Genomic DNA, 27,982 nt, shown 5'->3' with positions numbered 1-27,982 from the left:
AGAGAAAACTGACATGGGAAGACCAGTATTATGACAGCAGTACATGATCTGTACTTGTTTGCTTATACCTGGGTATAGTAAAGGAGGATATCATCAAACAACAATCTGTTACCCACGCAGAAAAATGACCAGGACCATGACAGCCCCCACGAGGTCTAATTCCAACAAATCTGGCCCACTCCCTAATATGAGTCTGACACCCCTGTTTTAGAATAATGCTAGGCTATAAAATCATACATACCCTTAAAAGTTTGGAACTCAGGTCTGATCATAGTGGCACGCTAACCTACTTCACGCTGGAAGTGACGTATTCTAATAGATTGTTGTTGAAGGAAGTGCTCGGCACACGCGGTGGTGGACATTTATTAAGTAGATGGTAGATGGTTAGCATAATAGTTGCGGCAAGCTAACTGGGAGTATTTCGTCTTCCAGTAATAAATTCAACGCAAGGTATGCTGTTGTTTTAAACTTGCGTATAAGCTAGCTTGCTATAGGCTAACGTTATTATACGTGCTTAGCTGTTTTAACGTGATCCCTGCCTATTAAACTGTGGACAGGTAAGCCTTCAGAAGGCGTTTGAACACACGTAACTTTATATGCACCAAATAGTATCAGTGTCGCCTACTTGACGTAAAGCGGTTCAAAGTTAAAGTTAACGTCGTTAGTCTACTCTTCAAGACAGTTGTTTATTTAGCAAATCGTAATTTCGTCACAAGGTTGTTTGCAAGTTCACCGGCAACGACATTGAATCACTGTTGTCAGTAACTTAACTGAAGTAGCTTATTTAGTTAATGTGTTATACGTCTTCTCGACCATTAATAATTTGTGTTGTGTATATCGTAGAACTGTGTGCCATGGCATCAGACTGGTTGGGCAGTCTCGTGTCCATAAACTGTGGAGCCACGCTTGGTGTATACCAGGGAGAGGTCTCTGCTGTTGACCCATCCAGTCAAACACTCTCTCTGAGACAACCATTCCACAATGGTATCAGGTGTTCTGTACCTGAGGTTACTTTTAGGTAGGGCTTCACCTGTTTAAAGTAACATGCAAAAGAAGATGTAAGTACAAGTGCCTACTTTGATAAGCCTGTGTCAATATTAATGGTACCACACACACACTTTGCCAGTCCTTTGTATTACTTCATTGTCAGTGTTTTAGTTGTGGCTCAACAATTTAAGACTACCTGTTGGTGCTACCTGCACAGTGCCATGGACATTAAAGACCTGAAGATCCTGGACATCCCTAATGTCAGAGGGGCCATGAACAATAACACTGAAGCCAAGCCATCCACTCTGCCTGCCGAGGATAAAGGCCCTGTGCCCATGAGTGCCCCCATCACCATCCTACGCAGAGGTGAGCATCACTGTGGACCAAGGGTTCTTAAATCTCCTGGTGAAGCTTATGAAGCTCCTGAATCGTACCCGGTGTACTGTATCCTGAACTGTACCCTGTTAATGTGTACTGTATCCTGAACCGTGCCCTGTGTCCTCTGTCTGGCCTTGCTTCACACACACACATAAGTTAGACTCAGTATGAATAGCTGAATAGTTGTCGGCAGGTAAACTGTACCATGAGTTAGTTAGTCAGATGCATAGACTTGGAAGGAGGAGCAGGATTCAGAACAGCTGCGTTAGACAATGCAATATGAAAACAGAGCCTCTCTGAACCAGTCTAGAAAGATCATGAAACCTAATCCTAATGGAATAGTCAGGCATAAATATATTTTTCTGAGGCTTCCTCCACATAGTCCTTGGTTACATTCTGTTACTTAGCCTACCAAATGAAAATGCTTAAATGGACCTAAACCCACTCACACAACTCCTGGCTCCTTCGTTTGTGGTTTGTAGATTGTGTAATATGGAGAATAGCCACCATTTACGCAGTGAGCTCATTTCACTCCAAACGTAATAATAATAATCATCAGCTGTTTCACCTGTGTTTTCACAGTTACGGTTTCTTGAGATTATAATTACAGTTGTAAGAGGAAATGGAGCACAGAATGTCACTGTGGCAAAGTGAAGCCAGGCACAATTACTGATTCCCAGTGTGGATAATCCATCTTGTCTGGGCTCGATGGTGTGATGTTTACACAATGTGCTTTTTTTCTTGCCTGTCCACATACCCTTTGTATTCCACCATCTCCTCTTTGTGACTAAAGGTTCTCATTGTTAACCTTATCCCTGGCTTAATGACACACAGCGGTGTGAAAACCACTCATAGCAGTGTTACAGCCAGGCCATCTCCTCAGTGTAATCTCCTGTTAACAGTCAGCTGAAGATGAGCCAAAGCTTGTAGCTGAGTATATCTTATCTTAGCGGCTCACCTCTCCTTCACTATACCCTGGCTAGGCCATGACGTTTTGAATTGGCTGGAGTCGCTTTGAGATAGAGGCAGTGGTGCGTTTCCCCAAATTGTAGATTAACAGCTGCTGTTGTTAATTGATGGAGAGATTTGTTTTGAAAACTTTTAGTCATCGCAGTGTTTGCTGAACAACGCTTTCTGGAATTGCAATCTTGCTCGGGATGAGTGTCTGTGTGTGATATCAGGCATCCCATAATAAATCACTGACTTTGTTTTTTTTTAGTTTGTGTTCACAGCATATTGTGTATGCAGCAGGTGCATGTCTGTTTTGGCTTGGACGTCACCCAGCATGACTCGCAGTAAAGGGGAGGAAATCGTGCCAGTGCATGAGCATTGCTGTTGATTTGGCCAGGGGTTGTGAAATACAGTGGACGAGAAGTTCACAGGTGTCCTGTTGCTGACCTCTGGTTGACAGTCGCACGCAGCTGTTTGCATTCCGGTGGTGTGAGAAGTAGAGCTGGTTTTCGTCCACCATGTGCACTCCATTAATTAAGTATAAATAAGTATAAGTATATATACTCTTTTGATCCCTTGAGGGAAATTTGGTCTCTGCATTTATCCCAATCCGTGAATTAGTGAAACACAGTGAACACACAGTGAGGTGAAGCACACACTAATCCTGGCGCAGTGAGCTGCCTGCAACCACAGCGGCGCTTGGGGAGCAGTGAGGGGTTAGGTGCCTTGCTCAAGGGCACTTCAGCCGCTTTCTACTGGTCGGGGTTCGTACCGGCAAACCTCCGGCCACAAGTCCGAAGCGCTAACCAGTAGGCCACGGCTGCCCCCCAATTAATCTATATGTAGGTGTTCAGATTTGGATGATAGCCCCTGCTAATCCGTTGATAGTGTGTCTATTATGGCATTCATGCAGTGGTTAAAAGTACTGCCTCCGTAAGCTGTCTCCATAAGGTGTGAGACATTAAGCAAAGTGATAAGCCACATATAACACATCTCTTCCTGTGGTCATGTGATGTGACCTCTGCAGGTGAGATTTTACCTGAATTCTGTAAGTTATTGCTGCCAAAGTGCAGATGTGTGTTTTTGAGTTTAAGCACAACCTTCTGTAACAGATTCACTCAATGGTCGTAAGGCGTCTATATTGCTGTGACATAATAGTGACAGTCTATAGTGAGGTGGGATCCTGAAAGCGTATATTTAGGTTATTTATTTTTTGAATGTAGGTAATTCTTGAGTAGGCCAATTCTGTCCTGCTTTTGAAGTTGCCATGACACCTGTAAGTTGGGTGCACTTTATTTTCCAAAGTGGTTCAATAAGTAAGGGATAATGTATAGAAAGCCGGTCATTATTGGGAAAATAAGTGCTGACAGGGCGAACCGGTCCCCGACGCGCAGCGGAGGGGTCTTGTTCCGCCCTGAAGGGACTTATTTTCCCAATAATGACCAGCGTTCTATACATTATCCCGCTTATTACATGGCTACTTGCCAAACCGAAACAATAAACTCCCCACGATATGACTCTTTAGCCTACATAGCCTAGGCTATAGCCTATTTGTTACCGTTTCATCGTGGCTTTTGCCGAGAAACAAATAGTACACGCTTCAGCACACGCTGAACTTGAATCAAACATTCTTTAGAACACAGCTGATCAACCGTCTGCTTTCACTTTTGAATGAAGTTCCAGTCCTTGCGTAGTGATATGAAGCAGATATAGAAGCACAAAACCCATTTTCCTTGACAGCGGTCTGTTACGGCTCCTACACACAGCTGCGTTCCGTCAACGCATGCCAGTGGGTATTCCCGACGGTAGCTATGCAAATGACTTGGAAGTAAAACCGTAATGTGATTGGTTGGTGCTGTCCGTAGATTGGCTTGATTGGCCGGTGCCGTCTGTCGGTGCAGCAACAGCTGAGCTTCTCAACGCGAGCGGCGGGAGAAACGCGACGCAACGGACCCAACAATTCAGTTCGGCAACAGATCACATGAGCCCATGTAAAGTGAATGGGATGTGTCTCCAGCAACGCTATGCACGCAGCTGTGTGTAGGAGCCGTTATACTTAGCAACGGTCTGTTATTGAGAATTAGCAGACCACCGAACATTGGGAAGGCCCATTCAAGTCAATGGAGCATTCTTCAGCATTATGAAGAGCCGTGTAATAATAAACATTAATGTATCATTTAGATCTTAACTCTGATAAAAACTTCAAGTTGTGTGAACTGCGGTCAGTCATGATGAGATGAAGTTGTTTGTGCAGACAGGCAACGTGCCGTTGACTTCTTGCGTTCTCCTCTGTGGCTGTTCCACCCCTCCGGCTCCGTGTGGGGATTTTCCCAAGGGGCCGTCTTACCGGCCGCGCCGCCCCGGGTGGTTCCGTGCTGTGGAAACTCTGGGTCAGTTCCTCCGTGGCGTGGTGTCACTGGGGCCGCAGCGCTGAGGGCCCCTGGGCCAGGGCTAACCGTCCGCTGCCCACTCGCCGACGCCTCCCAGAAGATTCCCATAGCGTGCTAGCAGCCTGTACCAAAGTTCCTCTTTACAATACTTGTGTGACTAAGATCAATAAACATCCCCCCTCGCTGTGTTTGAGCGCCTAAAGAGGCAGTTATGCAAGGCCTGGGCTACGTGCCGCACTGCCCCTTCCTCTCGCCCCCCCCCCCCCCCCCATGTCTTTTCTTACTCCGATATATCTCTCGTTTTCCATCTCTCTTTCCTTCACCTCCATCTGTCTTTCCTCTGCTTTCTCTCTCTCTCTCTTTTTCTCCACCACTTCCTTTTTCTCTAGGTCCTCTCTCTGTTCCTCTTCCTCTCTTTCTCTCTCTCTCTCTCTCTCTCGCTCAGTCTTTCTCTCTCCAGTTGCTCTCTAACTATTCTGGCCTGGTGCAGGAAACCCCTTCGCGCCCCCCCACCCCCCACCACAAACACACACACACACACACACACACACACACACAGGAAGTGGTGTAGTCTTGGCGAGCCGTGCATGGAAGGGCAGACCGTATCAGTGGTGGAAGCACTGTTTACCTTTGTCTTTTTTATTTTAATCTGCAGCACGGCTCGGGCCGGCGGCCAAGGACCTAATGCACAAATTGCACAGGGCTCGAAGTGCTGAGTAGCAGGGGCCAGGCTGACCCTTTCACACGCAAAGCCAGGACTCACTGTCTCGCCCCGAGCTAGGGGCGAGGGGGGGGGGGGGGGGGGGGCAGAAGAAAGAGAAGCAGGGAGAGAGAAAAGAAGGGTAGAGGAGAAGAGATAAAAAAAGAGAAGGAGTGAGGGATGCAGAGACGGAGAGGAGAGAGGGAGAAGCGGGGCTGAGGAGGAGGAGGAAGAGTGGGAGGAGGAAGGGGCAATTGCTCGTGCAAGATAACGAGTGTTCTCTTAATTGTCTTCCAGGAATCTTTGTGGGAGAGTGAGGATGTAGTGGAATGTAGGAAATGGAAAAATGCCCAAACCATGCAGTTACCACATTCTTCCCCCAATTCACAATGGATCTGTACAATCTGAAACAACATGGAGTTTTAAATAGTCATGTGAGTTAAAAAAAAAGAACTGTTAATAACTGGCAAACACACAAACACAACACACAAACACATGATTACCAGAAGCCCAACTAAAGTGTGTGTTATAGTGCTGAAGCAGGAAGTTGGCTTTACAGGCTTGTTGGGTTTGCTGTGGCCCTGGTCTGCCATCCATCTCACTCTTTTCCTTCCACCTCTTGATAGGGCCATGTTACGGAGGTGTTGGGCCTGACTCGAACATTTCTTTTTCACTTGTCACCCTATTTGCCTACATTCTCTGTGCATTCACTTGCATACTATTTTCACTATTGCATTTGAAATAGTCGTACAATTGTGGTCTTTCCCCGAGTTTAAGAGTAGGAACTCTGACTTTGTGTGGTGTTCCAATTGTACTTTTTTTGTAGTTGGAGGTCAGAAATCTTAACTTAATGAGTTTGTGCAGAACACAATTGGGAAATGTCAACGTCAAATGTCAAATTCCAAGTTGTCAGGAGCGCAGCATTAACATTCTTGTTTTATTTTCATTTGCTTTGTTTAGCTATATTTTTCATGTAAATTCTTTCATTTCTGTTTACAATAAAAAAAAAAAACATTTTTTTCATATTAGTTGTCGTTTACGACAGTAATCCTGAGAGGCAGACAGATAGACACACACACAGACACACACAGACACACACAGACACACACAGACACACACAGACACACACAGACACACAGAGGCCTGCTAAGGTTTTTTTTTTTTTTTTTTTTTTTTTTAAACTCAGACTGACACACGCACACCACACACACAATGACAGACACATGCAGCCTCAATTGTCACTTTCCTCTCTGGTTGGCTGTCATGGTGATTAGTACATTAGGACTAATCCTAACGTTTAAGAGAAACAACAACACTGAAAAAAGGAAAGTTCTGTATACCTGGTAAGCAGTGTTAGTGTGTGTGTTTCTCTTAAGCCTTAGACCCTGTGGCCATGCCCTTTCCACCGCACACACACACACACACACACACACACACACACACACTGTATTGGCATTTTATTGTTTCTGCATAGCCAGAAATCTGTTAGGGTTGATTTCTTCCATATTCCGTATGTTTTTTACCGACTTTGGTTGACATGTTCCTGACCAGGGAGGAGGTTATAGTATCAGAAAGTCAGACCAGACAGCAAGAGCAGGGATGACTGACACAATGGACGCAACTCAGCATGTAGCATAGGAATGCTGTGAACACTTGACTCTGCTGACGGTTCCATCCGTTTGTTTTAGTTCAGTCTGCTTGTGGTTCCTTGGCCCGTTTTCCTCTCGTGTAGTCGGCCATATTACTTAGGGAAGACCCTCTCTGGCTTCAAGTCATTGCCTCTGATTCCCGCTCCTTACTGATGAAAAGAAGAATATGTCCTTGGTACCAAGTCCTTATGTGGGCCATTGATTCCTGGTGGTGGAAGTGGCCTTTAAGGCTCTTTGGTTTAAGGGGTCAGTGGGCCTGAATGAACTGGGAAGATGGAAGCATCTGTGTGTATGACTGACTGACGGTAGGCTGTGTGTGTCTGTGTTGCATTTGTGTGTTGCGTGTGAGCTGAGAAGATGGAAGTGTCTGTGTGTATGATTGATGGCAGGCTGTGTGTGTGTGTGTGTGTGTGTGTGTTGCGTTGCGTGTGACCTGAGAAAATGGAAGTGTCTGTGTGTATGACTGATGGTAGGCTGTGTGTGTGTTGTGTGTGAGTGTTGCGTGTGAGCTGAGAAGATGGAAGTGTCTGTGTGTATGACTGATGGCAGACTGTGTGTGTGTGTTGCGTGTGAGCTGAGAAGATGGAAGTGTATGTGTGTCTGACTGATGCTAGACTGTGTGTGTTGTGTGTGAGTGTTGCGTGTGAGCTGAGAAGATGGAAGTGTCTGATGGCAACCTGTGTGTGTCTGTGTTGCGCCTGTGTGTTGCGTGAGAGCAGTGAACGTGAAGAGTGTGTTGGCGATGCTGGCGTGCCACTGCCCTGTCTCGGTACACGTTCGCGTGAGAGCTCCACGCCACTGGGGCTGAGCACCAGGTTTTTCCAGTTTTTTTCTTTCTCTCTCTCTCTGTCTCTATCTCTCTCTCTCGCTCTCTCTTTTCTTTTTGTTCTCATGTTGGTTCTTTTTCTGGTATTAGCTTTTGTTTGGTTTGTGTGTGTGAGTGTGTGTGTCTGTGTGTGTGATACTCTGTGATCGTGTGCACATAAGGTTCTATTTCAGTGAGAGAAGTGTTCCCATGGCGGCTTGTTTTTAAGTTAGATCGGTAGGTGTTTGTAATCAACAATCAAGCCTATTTAACATTGCATTACATGACGCAGGATACAACAACAATGCAAAATTGCCTATTGGCAGTCGCAAACGCATGGATCCAGGATCCAGAAAGTTCCTCCTTCATGGTACCACATGCGCTGCCTGCCAGTAGTCTGAATTTCCAACTCAAGAAACAAAGCAACAAAAAACAAATTACCAACAAAGCTACCTTAGGGTACGTTCAGACTAAGCGTCTTTTTCTGACATAAGAAGTTGCACAGACCGCTTTTTCAGTTTGAAAAAAAAGCTGCCATCGTATTGTTCCAAAAAGCAAATAGACAAAGTTACTAACGTTACGTGTGGGTTCAAAATGTCGCGGAAGAGAAAACTCACGTTGGCTATTGCTTTTGGCATGTTATGGTAAAGTTGTGAAGTCATGTCAAACAATTCCCTATGTTCAGACACTAAAACGAGTCTCTCGACCCGTGGTCACCTTCTCCATTTTTTACTTGGTTGTCATGGGAAACCACAGGTCTCAGTAAACTGCTTGTGATTGGTCATCTGTAAAAAAGACAGCATGACGTATGGCGTTTTTCCGCTAGAAAGACTGTTGCAGTCACGTTTTAAAAGAAGCTGACAACTTTTTTGAAAACATGGTCTACTCCATAGGGTTATAATGTAAAACGGACGCCGGCAGCTGAGAAAAAGACGATTAGTCTGAATGTACCCTAAGTTGTGTGCTTTTGCAGTTTTTAAAAAATCTGCCATCTTTTTTGTTCCAAAAAAGCAGCTGGAAGCGTCTTTTTCGGTTATCTGCTTGTGATTGGTCAGCTGTCAAAAAACAGCAACACATAGGGTGTTTTTCCACTAGAAGTTGAACATTTCTCAACTTAAAAAACAGCTTTAAGTTTCAGAAAAAGACGCCCACGATCATGTTTTAAAAGAAGCCGAGGACTTTTTTGAAAACATGGTCTACTCCATAGGATTATAATGTAAAACGGACGCCGGCAACTGCGCAAAATACGCCTTGTCTGAACATAGCCTGAATGTGCAAAAACAGCATCACCAACAGAGCAGCCTTTGTGACCATTTCCTCCTCGTTGCTGTGGCCATTTATGATCCCCCTCAGCAACGACTTCCACCAGTTTTCCCCTCCTAATAGATAGATACACTTCTACATATGATATGCATAAGGTTTCACCTTCATCCTTGCCCATTTCAGACTGTCATTCAACTAGTAGTTAGTAAGACTACTAAATAACTCTTGTCGCCTTGAGCTGCTAGAAATAAACAAATGAACGTGAATTTGGTGATGTGGGAAAAATGAGCGGAAAAGCCGTAAACTGCCTGCTTGTTACTTAATGGAAATATCCACATCTTGGAAGAATACTTTTTAAGCCATCATTTGGAAGCTGGGGTGCTCCTCAGATTCTGTGTTTCTCTACCTAATCGGAGTCCAGATGTAGTAAAAGTCTCTCTCTCTCTTTCTCTCTCTCTCTCTCTCTCTCTCAATTTCAATTTCATTGTTGCTTTATTAGCATGATTGCAGGTACAGGGTTGCCAAAGCACAAAACAAAACATTGTAATAATTTGTACAAAAACAATGAGAACATTGAGAACATTGAGGGAAAGGAAATGTCAAATGTCTCTCTCTCTCTCTCTCTCTCTCTCTCTCTCTCTATCAGTAATTTTTTGGCCTAAAGCCCCTTGTGTTTCCCAGCTCTTGACTTCTTCTCCCTCCATCTCCCAGGAACACCCCTGAACTCTAAAGCTGCGCCCCAGCCCCCCATCCAACCGCCCCCCCGGAGGAACAGCACCCGGAGCAGCTCAACGGGCCCCCTCAGCCGGCCAAAGGATGACTATTGTTTCGGTGACGGGACGGAAGAAAGCCTGGACACAGACTTCGACTTTGAGGGCAACCTGGCGCTCTTTGACAAGGCTGCCGTGTTCTCGCAGATGGAGCGCCATGGCAACGGACCACGGCAGCGGACCACGCCTGGCAACCCATCCGCACCCTGCTACCGGCACAATGAGAACGTCCTGGAGGCGCAGCCGGTGGTGTACAGACGGATCACAGTTCCTCAGTATGGGGGGAAAGAGTACTGCACTGGTAAGACCTTACTGCCTTTGCGTCATCTCAACACACTGGAACACTTTCACAGCTCTCTAAATATTCTCTCTCTCACACACAGCGCGCACACACACACACACACACACACACACACACACACACACACACACACACACACACACACACACTCACACTCACACTCACACACTAGAGGTGTCAGAACTACTGATTTTTACTAGTCGACTAGTCATTGTGTACCGGCACAGTGCTGGTGGTAACATCACCATTAGTGCTAGGTGTTTCAGTGCTAGGTGTTGGCAGCTGGTATTTCATCTTTTCTATGGCTATCCATAGCCGTCATGTTCTTATTGGACTTTAACACAGCTGGACACAACTTGGGTGTCTGTGGAACAGGTCTCATTTTTGGTGAAGTACTTCCATACATAGGAATGTCTAGCCCGTTTAGCCTTTAGCCATTTTGTCCATGACTACTTGACTGCTACCTACTAGTGATATTAATAGTTGACTTGTCAACTAGTTAACTAGTTGATTAAACCCCTAACACACACACACACACACACACACCTGTCTCTCTCTCTTTCTCTCTCTCTCTCTCTCTCTCTCTCTCTCTCTCTCTCTCTTTCTCTCTTTGACACACTCTCTCTTTCTCTTTCTTTCTTGCTCACACTCTCACACAAACATTCTCTCAAATATATATACTCTTTTGATCCCCTGAGGGAAATTTGGTCTCTGCATTTATCCCAATCCGTGAATTAGTGAAAAACACTCCGCACACAGTGAACAACACACAGTGAGGTGAAGCACACACTAATCCCGGCGCAGTGAGCTGCCTGCAACAACAGCGGCGCTCGGGGAACAACAGCGGAGTTCAGGGTTTGCAAACACACATACGATCACTCTCCTGTTCTCCAGACCAAGCTGGCGATTGTCTTGTTCAGGACTACTGCTGCATCCTCTAGACGTTTTAACAAGTCAACATCAAGCCTCTGATTGGTTGAATCAGCAGTGCCCCACCCAATCAAAACGCTTCTTATAGATAAGATGGCGCAGCCAGCAAGTTGGCATGGGAGTGCAGCTGGGTCCCAGGATACCAGTCACGTAGGGCATAGAGCACACAGACATTGCCCATGCAACGCTAAAAATAGGCCCAGGGCAAACAAACAGTCAGGAGCAGAAGCAAATTGGCCTGTAATCAGACACACCAGCGTAAGGAGAGGAGGGAGCAGGACAAGGATGGACAGATGGGGAAAGAGGGCTGTGGGTGGAGAACAGAGTACAAGCGCACTGTTGTGTGCGTGCGCGTGCGTGTCCGTGTCTGTGCGTGCATCTGTGTGTGTGTGTGTGTGTGTGTGTGTGTGTTTGTAATGGGAATCTAATATTGGTAGGCTGAAATTCTGCCAGCTACTCCCTAAAGAGAGAACTATACTCCAGCAAGTGTTCTCTCCGTTAACTCATTGAGTGCCAAAAACGTAATATTACGTTTTTAGCTTTTTTTTTTTTAATTACGAAACTAGACACTCTAACACACCTTATATGTGATTTTGGGAACTCTATGATGAATGGAAATTAAATATATGACGATCGAAAACTTATGAAAACGCACAATCTGGACATTTTATCTGGACATTTAATCTTAAAACTCTGCTTTTGATGGTTGCCGCTTTGGGTTGAATCAGTGACACATGCACGTCAGGTCAAAACCAGGCCATTTTCGTGGGTTTATCACTAGGTGGCAGTCTCGCAAGGTCACTTCCCGGAAACTTTACAGGCAACACTTCGTATTTCATCAAAGACGCTACATCTCCATTTCTAGAAATAAAACAGGGATTTTGATGAAACTAGCCACTGTTTAGCTTGGGATTTCTTAGGAACAGAGGCATGTGTCCATAGCTATACCATAGAATACGCTGTGGCTCTACAAAAATCGTCAACAATGATCAAGATTGCTGGCACTCTGGGCCAAAGCTTCCGAAAACAGTGCAGCATTCAATTCATTCAAGAGTTAATTCTCTCCGTAATTTCTCTGTCTTTCTTATTCTTTCTCTTTTAATTTCTCTCTCTCCTAATAGGTAACACTCTAACCTTCTCCCCCCATCTCTCTCTCTCTCTCTCTCTCTCTCTCTCTCTCTCTCGCTCTCTTAATAGGTAACACTCTAACCTTCTCCCCCCTGTCTCTCTCTCTCTTTCTCTCTCTCTCTTAATAGGTAACACTCTAACCTTCTCCCCCCATCTCTCTCTCTCTCTCTCTTAATAGGTAACATTCTAACCTTCTCCCCTCTCTCTCTCTCTTAATAGGTAACACTCTAACCTTCTCTCTCTCTCTCTCTCTCTCTCTCTCTTAATAGGTAACATTCTAACCTTCTCCCCTCTCTCTCTCTCTTAATAGGTAACACTCTAACCTTCTCCCCTCTCTCTCTCTCTTAATAGGTAACACTCTGACCTTCTTCCCTCTCGTCATCCTCTCACTCTCCCACTCCTCCCTCTCCTTCACCACTCATTCTTCCCTGCACACACAGCCCAGGGAGCTGGCACTGTTTGTTATTCTTTCCCTTTTTTTAAAGCCTTTTTTTGTTTGTTTTAAGCTTGAGTGAAGAGAGTGAGCAAGCGAGAGAGAGAGAGAGGGTTGGTTGGAGAACGAAGGAGTGATGGACTGGACTGAAAAGGCAGACGAGGGGACCAATTCAAGCCCAGAATAGAGTCGGGGCCCGGGGGAACCGGGTCCTTTTCCATAGGCCCTTAATTAGAGGCCAGGCCAAGCAGGTCAACTGCGAGCACCAGAGAACAATGGCAAGGGCCCGCAGGAGAACGGTGAGCGGGAGTGTGAGCGACTCTTGGCACGCATACGGACATGATGGTATAGAACACACACACACACACACACACACACACACACACACACACACAGAGGCACAGGCTGCTCCAGAGATAACAGTCTCTTCCTGTTCGGAGTGGATGAACAAGAGAGTCAGCAGCTGCCGGAATCCAGCCGCCTTGGCTTACTCCCATTGGCTAGAAAACGGACAGAACTCTTTGTCACTGACCTATAAGGAGCATGAGGTCCTGCTGATGGACTAAAGTGAAGCTTGAGCGTTGTTCTATTGGCTGGAGAGAGGTCAGTGTGCTCTTTGAGTAGGAGATAAAGGCTGTGGCGGCGGAAGCAAAGAACTCCACGATGCCAAGTTCATTCATTTCTTATATATCGGAACACCTCGCAGGCCGTTAATTCTGCTTAATACCTGGTTGCCACTTATGTGTGTAAGCCAACCTGTTCAGTTGCACTACTTTCTGTACACATAGACTATGATAACATTGGTTAGTTTGCTTGGCTAGAGCTGAATCCTCTGTTACCATGCCTTGCTGGCTAGATGTCATGTTTATTATGACTGTTATACTTAACATTCAAAAGGGCATTGACATGGAACAGTGGTGAAACATTATTATTTGTATTTATCCTTTATCCGATCTATTTTATATGACTTATATTTTCTGATGTCCCGAGAAGCCACTCAGAAAATAGTATTTCTATAATGGGGGGGGGGGGGTGGTGCTCGATGCCCTATGTGGCTGGTATCCTGGGACCCAGCTGCACTCCCATGCCAACTTGCTGGCTGCGCCACCTTATCTATAAGAAGCACCAACAGGGTTCTGACGTTTTATACTCAGCTTGAATTGGGTTACCCCATTTTTATATGGCAAAAATGTTGATTACATTTACGGACACCTTGGTATCCCTAGTCATTTTTCTGCGTGTGAAATGCAAGGTGTGGCGTGTTGCGTGTGAGCTGGTTGAAATGCGGGTGTCTCACGCCCAATGCGTACAACTTGAGAACCCTGAGCACTAGGAACACCTATACTCTTTCACCTACACAATCGTAAACTGTCCTGCACTCTTGTACATGAGTCAAAACTTAGCTTACAGCATCTGTATTTCTCTCTCACACACACACACACACACATTCGCGTGCACACACACACACACACATTCGCGTGCACACACACACACACACACACTCGCGTGCACGCACACACACACACACACACACACACACACACACACACACACACACACACACACACACACATTCTGAGAAAACCATGCCAGTCACTGTTACACAACTCGCATACCCAGGCATCCTAGACAGGAAGGCTGGCCAAAGTAAACTGGTAGTACATGAACACCTCACGCATGAATGGCTCAATTTCAGCCTCCTGGTTTATTGACTTTTCATCGATCTGGTTCCAATAATTATGTAACCCTTCATCTCCTGGCATGTCAGCACTCACTATTCACTATTCAGCACTCACTATTATTATAAGAATTCGGAGAAATCGGAAAGATGTGTTTTATGTGTCTCATGGTTGGAAGGATGCAGAGAAGGTTGGCATGTGCGATATAAATAAAGTCAGTGGAAGCTAGTTTTGCAGCCTCTATTAGACTATGTTTTGGAGTGTATTTTGTTGATTCATTTGTGTTTTTATGGAGTAACTTGGACTTTTCTCATGTCACAGGTGAACTATGTGTCAGGTGAAGCAAGGCCAGTGAAGGTGAAGAGCCAAAGAGGCTGTAAATAGCAAGATTTAATGAAGCACTAGATAATAATATCTAGTTATTATAATAATAATAATAATAATAATAATAATAATAATAATAATAAAGCATTGTTCAATCATCTTTTGTATCCATGCTCTTGAAATAGCAGCAGAGTAGAGACAACAGGATGGCAAAGTCTGAGCCCTCCCATTATGAGTGACGAGTGGCATGGGTCAAAACGTCTGAGGAAGGAGCATTTAAATAGAATGACTTGCCAATCAATGCACGCTTTTTTAAAATCTTGCCTACACTCTCATGCTAGAAGTAGTCCATGCCCATAGCTTGCCTTGCCCCTGGCTGTATAGTGTGCTTTGCAGAGCTCCACAGCCTTGAAGTCTCAGTCAGGCTGTGTGCTCCTGGGTCGTGCCATGCCCTGGTTGGGCCCCTGGGCAGAGCAAGTCGGCCACCGCCTCCTCTCACTCCTGTACGAGTGCCACACCTTTCACTTGACACCTTTACTGCTCCAGCAGCAGGAAGCAGGAGGGTGGATGGGTACCGGGCTGGCAGGATAATCCTCTTCCTGTGCAGCCTGTAATTATCGTGCCGCTCCAAACAGCCCTACATAAACAGCAGCTCCGCTATAGGAACACACACATGCACGCATGCACGCACGCACGCACGCACGCACACACATACACACACAAACACACACACACACACACGCATAGCATACGCATACACACACCCGGATGCACATACACATACATGGGCATAGACACATACTCACACACACACCTCCAAAGCCTCTTGTATAAACACACACTTACCTGTAATCTCACTTTACACAAAAGTCAGTGTACCAAATCATATGTTAACGCAAATCTTTCTACACACAAACACACCACACACAGACACACACACACACCCACAGACACACACACACTCATGCGTATCGGGCCATACTCCAGAATGTACCAGAAGATGTTTGCGGAAACAGCTAAGATTAAGGGGGTTTTGATTGCCTGGAAACGAGTGGATTGACCGGAATGGCTTGTTCAGATTTTGTAGTTATTTAGCGACGCCTAAAGTAAACGACAAGGGAAATTAGGGGTGTGCTGTTTGTTCACAAGATGACCAGAACACTTGTCACTCGTTTATCTTACTAAGGACCCACTTTAGACAGCAGGCAATATCCAGCCTGTGTAGGCTACTAAGCCAGTTTAATGCAAACTGATACGCACGCACGCAGGCACGCACACAGGCACTCAGGCGCGCAGGCACGCACGCACGCACGCAGGCACGCACGCACGCACGCATACACGCACGCACGCATACACGCATACACGCATACATGCTAAGCAAACATATTGCCACTCTGGGCATAGACACACTGCCAACCAGTGCTTTTTGTGCACTCTCTCTCACACACACACACACACACACACACACACAGAGTGAATCTATGCTCTTCAAACAGAGTGAAAGCGAGTGAGTGGCAGCCCTCCCCTTCTGGCACTGTAGCTGTTGTCACCGTAGGGGTTGGAAGACAGCTAGCTCGCCAGGCTGGTAATTGACAGCCCCACAGTACAGGCCTGCACAGCACTCTGTGTTCCTATGCAGCTCGTGCCCCTCCAGGTCCCGTCCAGGCTCTGGGTCATGGCAGCCCTGGGCTCTCATTTATTCTCCATCTGCTGCCCTTCTCTTCTGCCCTACACAGGGGCATATTTTGGGAATTCAGAGAAGGGATTTATCAATTGTGAAATTCTGGGCTGATACCGATGGGGAAACAATATAACAATTTGCCAGATAACCGATCCTGATATTTTTTTTATTATTTGTTTGTGTACTTTGTTTTTGTTGTTAATGATGCCTTTTAGTTAGCCTGGGTGCCAGCCGAACTTAGCTTCGCCCACAACATTTGAGGTCGGGAAGTTCGTATCGTGACTAGAATCTGAGTATGACGTGTCAGGCTACCTTTTAGTGGCAAGGAAGAAAATATTAATTACAAAAATTACCAGAACCATTTACAAGTCTTTCAGGCCTTCATAGCACCATCTCTGAATGCCCCAGTCAGCATATAACACAACATTTAGCTAGCACGGAATTGATGCGACATAACTGGTAAACGTCAACCACCGCCATCGGTAAATGTCATATCAATTTGCTGATAGCCAATCCAGTCAGCAGGGCCAGTATTGGCCCGATTGTGATGTAAGGCCAGAGACGATGCCAGAGACGATGTTAGGCTCTTCTAACCTGTTCTGCACAATAATAATGAACACCTTCAGGTAAAGGTCACCTGCCCTCTAAACTTTCCACTACTGAAGCTCACCTGTCTCATGGCACAACTCTGTACTCTGCTGCAGCTCACCTGTGTGACATCACAACCTCACCTATCTTACAGCCCAACCTCACTCGTGCACCTCTTAAGCTCACCTGTGTTCCATCACAACCTCACCTATCTTACAGCCTAACCTCGCCTGTCCACTGCTGCAGCTCACCTGCGTGACATCACAACATCGCCTATCTGTTGCACTGTTGCAGCATCCCCATCCGATACTTGATACTTGCAGTAACCAGGTCAGGTCACCTGTCTGACTCACCTGTGGGTCCCCGCCCACTGCCGTCTCCTGCTCCCTGAGGCCCTGGTTATCTCCTCGCGTGCTGCCTCAGCTGTGCACTACAGGCCACCTGGTCGAGCAGGTTGAGCATTGCGTGTGTGGTGTTGCGTGCATCTGGGCAGTGGTTTTTTCTCGGTGTGTGTATCTACTGTGTGTGCGTGCGTGAGTCCGCGAGTATGACTGAGTGAGTTAGATTGGGCTTGCCAAAGGAGTATAGAAGAGATGACCGACGGACAACGAGAAATCTTACTCATCTACCATTTTATTATTATGATCTATACATTTTTGGACATATACATGTTTATGTAGGCAATATTTTAAAACAGAGTAATGGCAATAAATCACAAATGGAATTGAACTGAGCGAGGGTGAGAGGTTGATAGGGGTAAGGTCACAAGAGAGGAAGAGGGCAGTGTTTGAGAATTAAGAGGGGAAGGGGGCGTGGGGTATTGGGGCCTTTTGCATGTTTGCACAGATGAATTGTATTGGGGGAGAGAGGAGAGGAGGAACGTGTTCGGCACTGGGAAGCCACAGCGGTGGCGTAGGAATTCTTGTCTGAGGCACCTGTTGGAATGGCAGCGTGTGTAATTAGCAGGAGGCCTCCGCTCCCTAACCCACCCTCCTCTTCCTGTGCTCCTGTAGCTTGCATGCTAGCGTGTAGTTGGGCTTATCACTCGCGTGCAGCTGTGTGTGTTTGTGTGTGTGTGCTTGCGTGTCTGGGCGAGCCTTACCACTTAACCAGTGCTCCCTGGTGTACTCACATATACACACACACACACACTCAGGCACTTACACACGCAACATACACATTGTAATATGTTCCCTGTCGTTGTTCTAGAATGATAAAAGAACATGGGTGTGGAGATAAGCAGAGTGATAAGCAGTGCAGCGAGGCACGACACCTGAATATGTGTGTGTGTGTCTGTGTGCTTGTGTGTGTGTGTGTGTGTGTGTGTGTGTGTGTGTCTGTGTGCGTGCATATGCAACCTTTCCCATTTAGTTGCAACATACAGTACACCTTCCTGTGGGTGGATGCGATGTGTGAATAGTCCCCTCCCGTGTCTGTCTGTGTGTATGGTATGTGTGCGTGAGTTTCTTAGAGAGAGAGAGAGAGAGAGAGAGAGAGAGAGAGAGAGAGAGAGAGAGAGAGAGAGAGAGAGGCAAACAGAATGGAAGTTCACTGGCTTGGTTCGTATAGTGTCTGTACAGCATGAAGTAATCACTGTGGCATCTGCGGAGCCTTCGCCGCCCTGACGAGCTCTTCACAGGAGGCTGTTAGCGTCTTAACTGCTTCCCTGTGGCCTTGGTGTGTGTGTGTACATGTGTGTGTGTGTGCGTGTTTATTACAACTGTGATTGTTTTGTATCACTTTGAGTCTGTTCAACAGGAGTTTTGATTGTGTCTGTGGTAATTGTGTGTGTCTATGCTTGTGCTTGTAATAGGTGATGTATGTAAACAACATACCGTTGTAAGCGTTAGCAAAGGTCAAGTTAAAAGGGCAGGTCACTGGCAGCAGTGCCAGATGTGAGCAGTGAGCGGTAGTATAGATAGGAAATGAACATAGCTGCCAGTGTAATAAATTCCAGTGTGGCTGTTGCTTCTTGTCCCATCTCCCACCCATCTAACTTTTGTCTTTTTTGTCGTTTCATCACCCCTCCCTAACCCCCGCACACACACACACACACACACACACACACACACACACACACACACACACACACACAAACACACCCATATTTCTACCCCCCCCCCCCCCCCCCCCACGCACACACACACACTCATACTACCACCCACACACACACACTCTCACACACACACACACACACCCCTCCCTCCGTGTCCTTGCTGCAGACTCGGGTCTGGTGGTGCCCAGCGTGTCCTATGAGCTGCACAAGCGTCTGCTGCGGGTCAGCGAGGAGCATGGCATCTCTCTGGAGCGCAGGCTGGAGGTCACCGGAGTGTGTGCCTGCCAGATGGCCCTCACACTACTGGGAGGGCCCAACCGGTTAGTGTGTGTGTGAGAGATAGAAGTTCGATTATATGTCTATGCAAGGAGTGTGTGTGTGTGTGTGTGTGTGTGTGTGTGTGTGTTTGAGTATATGTGTGCATGTTTGAGCATATAGTTTCACCAGGGTGTGTCTTTGGCAGGGTGATTTGGTAAGTGTTTGTGTGCCATAGTGTGTATTAGTTTGTGTGCTTGCATGGGTGTGGGATTGAGGGAGGTTAATGTGTAAGAGAGGAGAAAAAGATGTACTTTTGTTAAGATGGATGGATGTGTGTGACCAACTGGTGCAGAGTGTGTGTGTGTGTGCGTGCATTTGTGTGTGTGCGTGTTTTTAACAGACCCTGTTTACTTGTATGTTGCAATGGCATGTTTGGAGTGGGATGATCCGGCTCAGACTAAACACAAGACTCGGCCCTCCTATTCAACGTGTTATTTCCTCAGTTGTCATGGGGATGTATAGCCATTATTGCTCTGTGACACGCTAGCCTCTCCTGTCCCCGTTTCGAGGCCCCAGATTCCTCACAGGCACCACCCCCACCCCCACCCCATCCCCCCTACTACACCCAGTGTGAGTAAACAGTAGACTCCTCTCGACCCTGTAAAAGGCTCAGGTAAAGCCGGCCCAGGTGAGGACCAGGTGTGTCTGGAGGCCAGTCGTCTGCAATTAGACGTGTCTAAAAAAATCAAGAGATCTGACCCTGGTGCTCCTGTGCACCTTTACTACTGCCCGTCATTAGCGCTTCTCTTTGAAGAGCGACGGATCTACTTTATTCCGGTGTTACGGAGCCTTGGAGCAGAGCTGGAGGAGCAGCAGGCAGATCTGCAGCCCCACCACCACCACCACCACCACCTCTTCCTCCACCTCCACCTCCCAAAAAAAAGTGTTACTTCTTATGTAAATGTAGCACAACCATCTTTCGCTATCTCTTCCTCTCTAACCTCTTGGCACGGCTACAAACAGTTGCATGAGACTGGAGGAAAAAAAAAAAAGATAAGCGACTGCAGACGATCTGGTCCAAAGGTTTCTTTTGATGGTGTCGGGTATTATATAAGGTGAGTTTTTGTTTAACGTACGTCAGATGGCTCACTGTCCCACTAGCTAGTAATGGATGAATTCAGCACGGCACGTAAGGCCCCACCGGCCCCGCTCCAAACCTTTGCTCTGAAGCTGTTGCCAAGGGTCAAAATGAACAGCTTGTAGGCTATTGTAACAACTCAGTTTACATAAAGCATATGGTTATTGCTAAACACAGCTAAATATAGCCTATTTTGAATAATAAGCACAATCTTCTGAGTGTTATTTGGAACCTCTTGCTACTTTTTAAGACAATGAAACCTACAAAGTTGATTAGACAGCAAATATTTCCCAGTGCTTAGGTGTTCTTTGGTGTTCATTTTTAGGATGTAGAATATTGTACAGGAATGTTGTACAAGTACTTGTCAGAGGCTGTATCTAAAATGAGAAGCTAGATGGACAAAGTCCATTTTAGACCCAAGACCCAAACCTATGTGTGAGACCTTAACAAGTCTTTGAACAAACAAAACCAAATCTTGGATCAATGAAACAAATTGACCTGTTGTTTTGCAGGCTGTTGTGTGCAGCACTCACACGGATATGTTCCACTGACCCACAAATGCCCTCCTATTGATGAACCTGTCTATTGATTATTTGACTGACCTGTTACTCAGCTTGATCACTCCCTCTTCTCTCTCCGTCCTCAGTCTGAACCCCAAAAAATGGCCTCTGTGCCCCACAGAAACCCATTGATCAGTTGTTTGAAGGCCCCTGTCTGTCCTGAGGGGTACAAGTACGAAGTATGTTTAGTGACTAACCTCGTTAGTACTCAGAGTAAGTGTTAATTCATCTAAAAGAAAATTGTCTTGGCTTTGCCTTGCGTGGAGAATGAAGCAATAGGCCTCTTCTATTATGTTTACCACTTTAGTCACATTCAAACAAGGAAGAAACTATCAGCAATATTACGAAGAGAGACAATGGAATGTCAGTGACACGAAACGCCATGCAACAGTTACAGTTAAGCTTCTCTCCGCTTCTGAGGCAACAGGTCATGAGTGACAAAATAAATCACCATATAAATCACTTGAGTTGATTGGCCCAGGTCCATTACTAAACCATGTACTTAGAAATACACCTCTGCGCCTACTGATTTCTACAGTCACACAAACATGCATCACTGGTACACACAGGTGCTCTGGCTGATCAACCAGACTGATTGTTTGACTAATTGTCTGTCCCCTATATTCTCTTTACCCCCCCCCCCACGCCCATCCAGACTGAACCCCAAAAACGTGCACCAGCGCCCCACGGTGGTGCTCCTGTGTGGGCCACACGTGCAGGGAGCCCAGGGGGTCAGCTGCGGTCGCCACCTGGCCAATCACGAGGTGGAGGTCATTCTCTTCCTGCCCAACTTTGTCAAGATACAGGAGGCCCTCACCCATGAGCTCAGCCTATTCGGACGGGCCTGGGGCAAGCAGGTGTCCAGCATCAGAGGTAGGTATGGCATGGCAAACAAAACCCCTGATGTCGGTCCGGTCCGAAAAATCAGTGGTGGTGTTGGAGAAGTTGCACATTAAAATGCGCATGTTCACTCAACTGAAGATGATGGACAGTAAAGTACCCTTAAACATCTCAGTAAATTTACCTTACAGCAAGAACTTTGAGATGCATATTAATGGTATATTAATGGGTAATTAGCATCAGTTTTAGGTAATTAGCATCAGTTGTCATGAGTGTCTGTAACTTAGCCAACAATTTGGGGCAGCCGTGGCCTACTGTAGGGCTTGTAACCGAAGGGTTGCCGGTTCGATCCCCGACCAGTAGGAAAAATGTGTAAAAAGTAGTTGAGCACTGCTCTCCCATGCCCACATCCACGGCTGAAGTGCCCTTGAGCAAGGCACCTAACCCCTCACTGCTACCCGACCGCCACTGTAGCAAGCAGTTTGCCTGTGTGTGCTTCACCTCACTCTGTGCTATGTTTTTTTTCACTAATTCACGGATTGGGATAAATGCAGAGACCAAATTTCCCTCACAGGATCAAAAGAGTTGCTGAAAATCTCACCTGTTAGCTATATTAAATAGTCATAAATCACACTTAATTGGAATGTACTCTTATAACTCATTACCGAGGCTGAGGATGAAGGACATTTCAAAAGCTTGAAATACTGTAGTAATACTTGCTTACACTGTAAAGGTGTAATCTAATAGTTGTTGATACAAGACAAGAATTGTCTGCTGCCCTCTGTTGGTTGAGAAAGGAACAATTGTGTCCTTTTCACCTTTACATACTTTGTTTAAGCATTTTCTGAAGAGGTATGCTTTTATTTATTCAGTTCTTAGATCCCTAATCTCTTGACCACAATAATAGTGCATGGATGGCTCTTGTTTTCTAATCTGTGGTTACCTGCTGTAGGCATTCCTCTCATTCTTTTTCTATTATGTAACCCCCCCCCCCCCCCAATCCCCATCCCAAGCAGACCTGCCAGTGAGCCCGGTCGACCTGGTGATCAACTGCCTGGACTGCCACGAGAACCCGCACCTGAGAGAGCAGCCCTGGTACCGGGCAGCAGCCGAGTGGGCCAACCAGAACCGGGCCCCGGTCCTGAGCATCGACCCGCCAGTCACCGGGCAGAGCCAGGCCCAGGGCCAGGGCCCGGCTGTGGAGGCCAAATGGTCACTGTGCCTGGGCCTCCCCCTGGCACTGGGAGAGGGCGCGGGTCGGGTGTACCTGTGTGACGTAGGGCTGCCCAGACAGGTGTTCCAGGCCGTGGGCATCAACTACTTGTCGCCCTTTGGCTGCAAGTTTGTCGTTCCCCTGCATTCAGCCTAGGCGTCGAGAGATGTTACATTTCGCTCTATAGACAGACGCAGACACAAACTCACTTGCTCTCTCAATACAAAAGGCACACATAGCCTATAGTTTCAAAACACACTCACACACAAAGCACACATTCTACAGTTTTACTATGTTACACACACACACCTCTGTCTCAAGAGTGAGATTAGCTATGTTAGGGGTGAATGCACATATCTGGACAGAGACCTACCTTTAGATGTGGCACTGTAAAATGGCTCTGTGCAATCTATTTTTCTTTTGTCGAGACTTCCAGGAGAAGGTTACAAAAGCAGATGGTTTGGCTCGTGGCACTTTACCTGATAAGGCACTTTAATAGTCTGCTGCTGTAGGACTGCTGTTTGTGTTTTTGGTGGATGGGGAGGGGGGCAGTTAGGGGCAGTTAGGGGTTCACTAGGGTTCAGTGATCGCGTGCGGAGGCTCTTCAGAGGAGGAAAGACCATCAGAGCCGCACTTCCTGTCTCTTTTGTGTGTGTGGTGACACAGCTCTAACCGTGACCGTGGCAACCTTGGAGTCAGAGGCTATTTACCAAAGAGGGACCACTGTTAGTGGCACCTGACCTCTCGACCCCTCCTCTTTGACCCCTATGATTGGCTGGGGCCTCCTGGTGCACTTCCTTTTTCCTGCTCGGAGTTTTGTGTGGGGAAGTCCTGACTCATTGATCCATAGTAAAGCACTACATTCAAATACTTAACACTAATACCTAAGCCATGGACAACAGTTTGTCTGACTTGACAGTTTGGTTTGATTCTGGAACTTTCCCCTTGTCCCCTTCAGTCTCTCTATTGCAGTTTATTAGTTATGTATGTCTTCCTCTCAGTTAAACAGTAGGGTACATTGTATAAGCTAAACAATGATTTTGTGACAGCAATCAGAACAAAGGATAAGTGAAGGCTAAGTAAAATTGAATGTACTTAAAATGGAAATAATAAGGTCATGAGTTTACCCCTACAGGAACTTAATATTGCTGAGAAAGTGCTGCAGAGATTTCCTGAATGTTCCTGTGGTTACTGCCCATGAGGCCTTAGCAGTGAGATTTGCACTGACCTGGCAATCAGGTGTTTTTGAATTTCTATTTCAAATGTTTAGTTAACTTTTTTGTGTGTAGTGGGGCATTTTTTCCCCAGCCCTATTTTTCAGTTAAACGTAGTCTACCTCCACACAAATGTGCTTGCGTGCCTGCAGATTCAGTTCCTAGTTATTGACAGTTCATGTGATACTGAGCCACACTGAAGAAACATGTTAGCAAGCCAATTTTGAAGTCTCATAGTGAAATTGACATGCACTATTCATCAGACATTAAATGTGATTACCACAAGTCTCACATGTTTTGGCAAACTTTAATATCTGAATAGCAAAATAAAAAGCATACCCATTGAGTGCCATTGTGGAGTTATTATAGTTGAAGAAGATTGATTTAATTATTAGGCTGGTGATGCAACCAGTTGTTGTATTGTGAAGAGAATGTCTGTCTTTTCTTCATTAAGTGGCTGTTATTAACACAATGCTGATATGTCACTGGCAACAGGTTATACTACTTGCACAGTGATGAAAGATGTGCCCTATGCTGCCTTCTCATTTAGCAGACACTTGTAATTCAGAAGCAGCTTACAGTACAAGTAGATCTCTATACTACTGTGTGTATGTGTTTATACCACAGGAATAAATAATTTGATGATCATCATTGCTTCATCTGGGGAGGAATGTTCTTCTGCCATTTCAAGTTGTTTATGTCCACACCGTTTGGACACATTGTCCTGTAGTAAAACACTTTTACACTCAATTTGTTGATTTGTTACATTTGTACACATGTTGTGTAAACTAACACAATCTGTTGTGTCCATCTGCACTTTATTGTGAATTCATTAAATGGGTTTTTCAACCACCATGGTTCTATTCTGTTTGTGTTGGAGCAGTCTGCGGTGGGTATATTGACATTTCGAGATCCGCTGCTTCACTGTCAGGTTTCCGCCTGTTCTACGGGGGGAATTTCGGGATGCCAAATGAGCTCATCCTCACAAGCTGCCTGAATGCCACTTTGATTACAGAGGTGCAGGGTGGAACTTGCCATCTGGTTTGTCAGCACTTATTCTATGTGTCCACAACTGCTTGCTTGCTTTCTTTTGAATGCTTTCTCTGAATTAAACAAAAATATGTAAACGTGTCTATTGGATGCCGTTTTAACAAGCATTTTTCCACAGTTAGGTCAGGATGTTACTATTTTGAAACCAGCCTTCATCCATGAAGCACAAAGCCTCCTAGTGACCAATGCTTGCAAGTGCACTGACTGACAGTCAACAAATAAATGAGACGTTACACTCTTAGTATAAGAGTATAAAGACAAAGCCATTATATTTTAACAATCAGCATACAACTGCAGAAGGAATTCATTGTACTCCAGATGCAGGAGTGTTTTTACATTAAAAATGCATTACAGTTACACTGTATTGCTCTTGCAGAAATGCAGTAGGCTATTTTGGACATGTAACTGCATATAACATGCGTTCACATCAGAACATTTGCAGTATATATTCTGTACATCAGAATATTTGCAGTATATATTGCAGTTTTTTGTCCTATAAAGCAGTTATTTTCAGTAGGGGTGAAACCAGATAAAGAATGGAGACCAAGTTTGGCACAGAAATAGAGGTTTGACTAAAAAATGGAGAAGCAGTTATGGCCTCTCTCCTTAGGCCTAATCAGCGTGGCATGACTCAAAGTTTTTGCCCCCATAAGATCTGCTTTGAGCTATTCAACCCAGCCAACCTGGTCATTTCCCACCTATTTTAGCCTACCATAAAATGCCTGACCTCTTTAGAAAGCTGAGACCCTGTAGTTTCTTAGGAAACAATCATATCACACAATTAGGATTAATTGTGTGAAGTACTGTCACAGAGGCTAAAATATATTGTTTTTTCTTCTTCTTTCTACTGGGTTACAAACATTTTTGAACTGACCACATTTCAGCCCTCTAAGTCACTTGAGAAACACAACTGTGCCCTAGCATCAGGTCTTGTGATGCTGTGTGTAAAAGTGGATCAATATAGAAGAAACGATGAGTGGTTTACACAATTATTTTTAAAGGCATGTCCATGCGTTTTGCAAAATGCCCTATGGAGACTCCCCGTAGGACTTTTGGTTACCCAAAATGCATACTGACAATAAAAGGTGTATTGTGAATGAACCCCTTGGTAGAAGCATAATCATGGTATCAAATGAAAGCTTACAATCTGAAGTTTCTTGTTGGTATTTAAATTGTATGTTAGGGGTTCTGACATAGAATGACTACACAAAATTGAATTGAATTTAAATTCAATTGAGACATAGTAAGATTAATTTGACAATGCACATGAAAAAGGTTGTCATGTATGGATTCCCAAGAGTCCAAGCTTTCAAATGGTGTGTAATATTACTATGTTACATAGCAATATGGTGCATATTTTGATTTAGAATGTTGGGGGAGGTGGCGAAGGGGGGTAAGTGTGACGTGGCCGGTAGGCTACACTGTCTCATAACAAATCCTTGTTGAGTTTGTTTCATGTTTAGGAGGATAGTTTTGTGCTGCATTATAGCTTGTTATAAATCCATAGTTACACTTATCATGTTGTGATACAATTTGTATCAACTTAAGTTCTATTGGATATTACCAGTTTTTAACTTCCATTCCATTCAAGTCAGGAAGGGGAAGACTGGGGAAAGGTTCCAGTGGGGGCTGGCATATAGATGGGGAGTGAGTGTGTAGGCCTATTTGTGTGTGTGTGTGTGTGTGTGTGTGAATGCAGTCCATCTGATCAACAGGTAGGCCCTACAGTATGTGCCTGGACTCAATTTTATACACTGACCATCTTCTCTCACCCATTCATTTCTGACCAGGGGTAGCCTACACATGGGTGTTCTAAAATAAACACGTAGGCCTACAAATTGTTATGCAAATTATTAAAATTGCTTTTGTGTGTTCAGATGTCCTATGTTAACAAAGTTATTGAGCCTATGATAGTCAGAATAAAATAATACATTTTTTGAGATAAGAGAAAAAATTGTAATTTGATCGTAGCCTAACACAACAGGAGGGTTAAATGACGAGTTAGCTTTTAGTTGTTCAAAATACAACGCCAAAGCATTACACTTGGAAATCGAAGACGTCGGTCCTAATTGCATCTACCAACCAAGCTGGTAATGAGGTAAAAGCATGATCGTCTCGTTTATTTTATTTCAATTAGGCTATTAACGGAACAGTGAGATTTCGGAGGTAAACACATTGAGAAAGCTTGCAATTCAGGTGACGCTATAGCTTTAAAAACGATTGTTTTCGAAGACGTTTTCCGCAGCAGAGTGGCGCAGCGGAAGCGTGCTGGGCCCATAACCCAGAGGTCGATGGATCGAAACCATCCTCTGCTATGATCTTTTTCGCTCGTGGGTATTTTACATGTTGATATAGTATATAAATTGTTTGGTTAAAAACATATGTATGACCCATATTATGCCGTCAAGAAGAAAATCGGTAGCGAAGTCTGTGTTTTAGCTTAGGCTATAACATGAAGTTGTGTGTGAATAATGGTTGTTATGGAAAGCAATTACTTTTAAAACGTAAGTGCACAAACCTAAAGAGACATTATAATTTCAATTGGGTGTTTCATTTTGCCCCATATTTCACAATAGCACGATTTTAACGTTTTCAGACACTAGATGGCAGCAAAACATCGGAAGGATTTGTACCATTGTTGGAAACTGCTGACACGTAAAATAAAAAGCTACATTTTACCATTTTACTAGTCTTAG

General features: G+C 45.2%; 1 protein-coding gene across 4 annotated transcripts; it reads left to right on the top strand.

Annotated features, from left to right (window-relative positions):
• The first annotated feature begins 312 nt into the window (after positions 1–312).
• LOC121681985 (enhancer of mRNA-decapping protein 3-like) lies at positions 313–25,089 on the top strand. Of its 4 annotated transcripts, XM_042061955.1 has the most exons (8): positions 331–557; positions 844–1,018; positions 1,205–1,353; positions 9,835–10,194; positions 19,180–19,333; positions 21,625–21,842; positions 22,826–23,197; positions 23,250–25,089. In XM_042061955.1, exons 2-7 carry the CDS (start codon positions 855–857, stop codon positions 23,176–23,178), a joined length of 1,398 nt encoding a protein of 465 aa, XP_041917889.1. In that variant the 5' UTR covers positions 331–557; positions 844–854; the 3' UTR covers positions 23,179–23,197; positions 23,250–25,089. The 4 variants fall into 4 exon arrangements, with proteins under 4 accessions (XP_041917888.1, XP_041917889.1, XP_041917887.1 ...); XM_042061954.1 differs by having other exon boundaries at positions 313–450; positions 22,826–25,089; XM_042061953.1 differs by having other exon boundaries at positions 22,826–25,089.
• Positions 25,090–27,982: the final 2,893 nt, after the last annotated feature.

This window comes from Alosa sapidissima, chromosome 14, assembly GCF_018492685.1.
Source record: "Alosa sapidissima isolate fAloSap1 chromosome 14, fAloSap1.pri, whole genome shotgun sequence".
Classification (NCBI taxonomy): Eukaryota; Metazoa; Chordata; class Actinopteri; order Clupeiformes; family Clupeidae; genus Alosa; species Alosa sapidissima.
This window is presented reverse-complemented; position numbering and strand designations above follow the sequence as displayed.

Excerpts from the sequence above, each read along its gene's own strand:
- LOC121681985 (XM_042061954.1), top strand. The coding sequence starts at position 855 with ATGGCATCAGACTGGTTGGGCAGTCTCGTGTCCATAAACTGTGGAGCC. Across the intron at positions 1,354-9,834 it reads CATCACCATCCTACGCAGAG|GAACACCCCTGAACTCTAAA; the intron begins GTGAGCATCACT and ends TCCATCTCCCAG. Across the intron at positions 21,843-22,825 it reads GCAGGTGTCCAGCATCAGAG|ACCTGCCAGTGAGCCCGGTC; the intron begins GTAGGTATGGCA and ends CATCCCAAGCAG.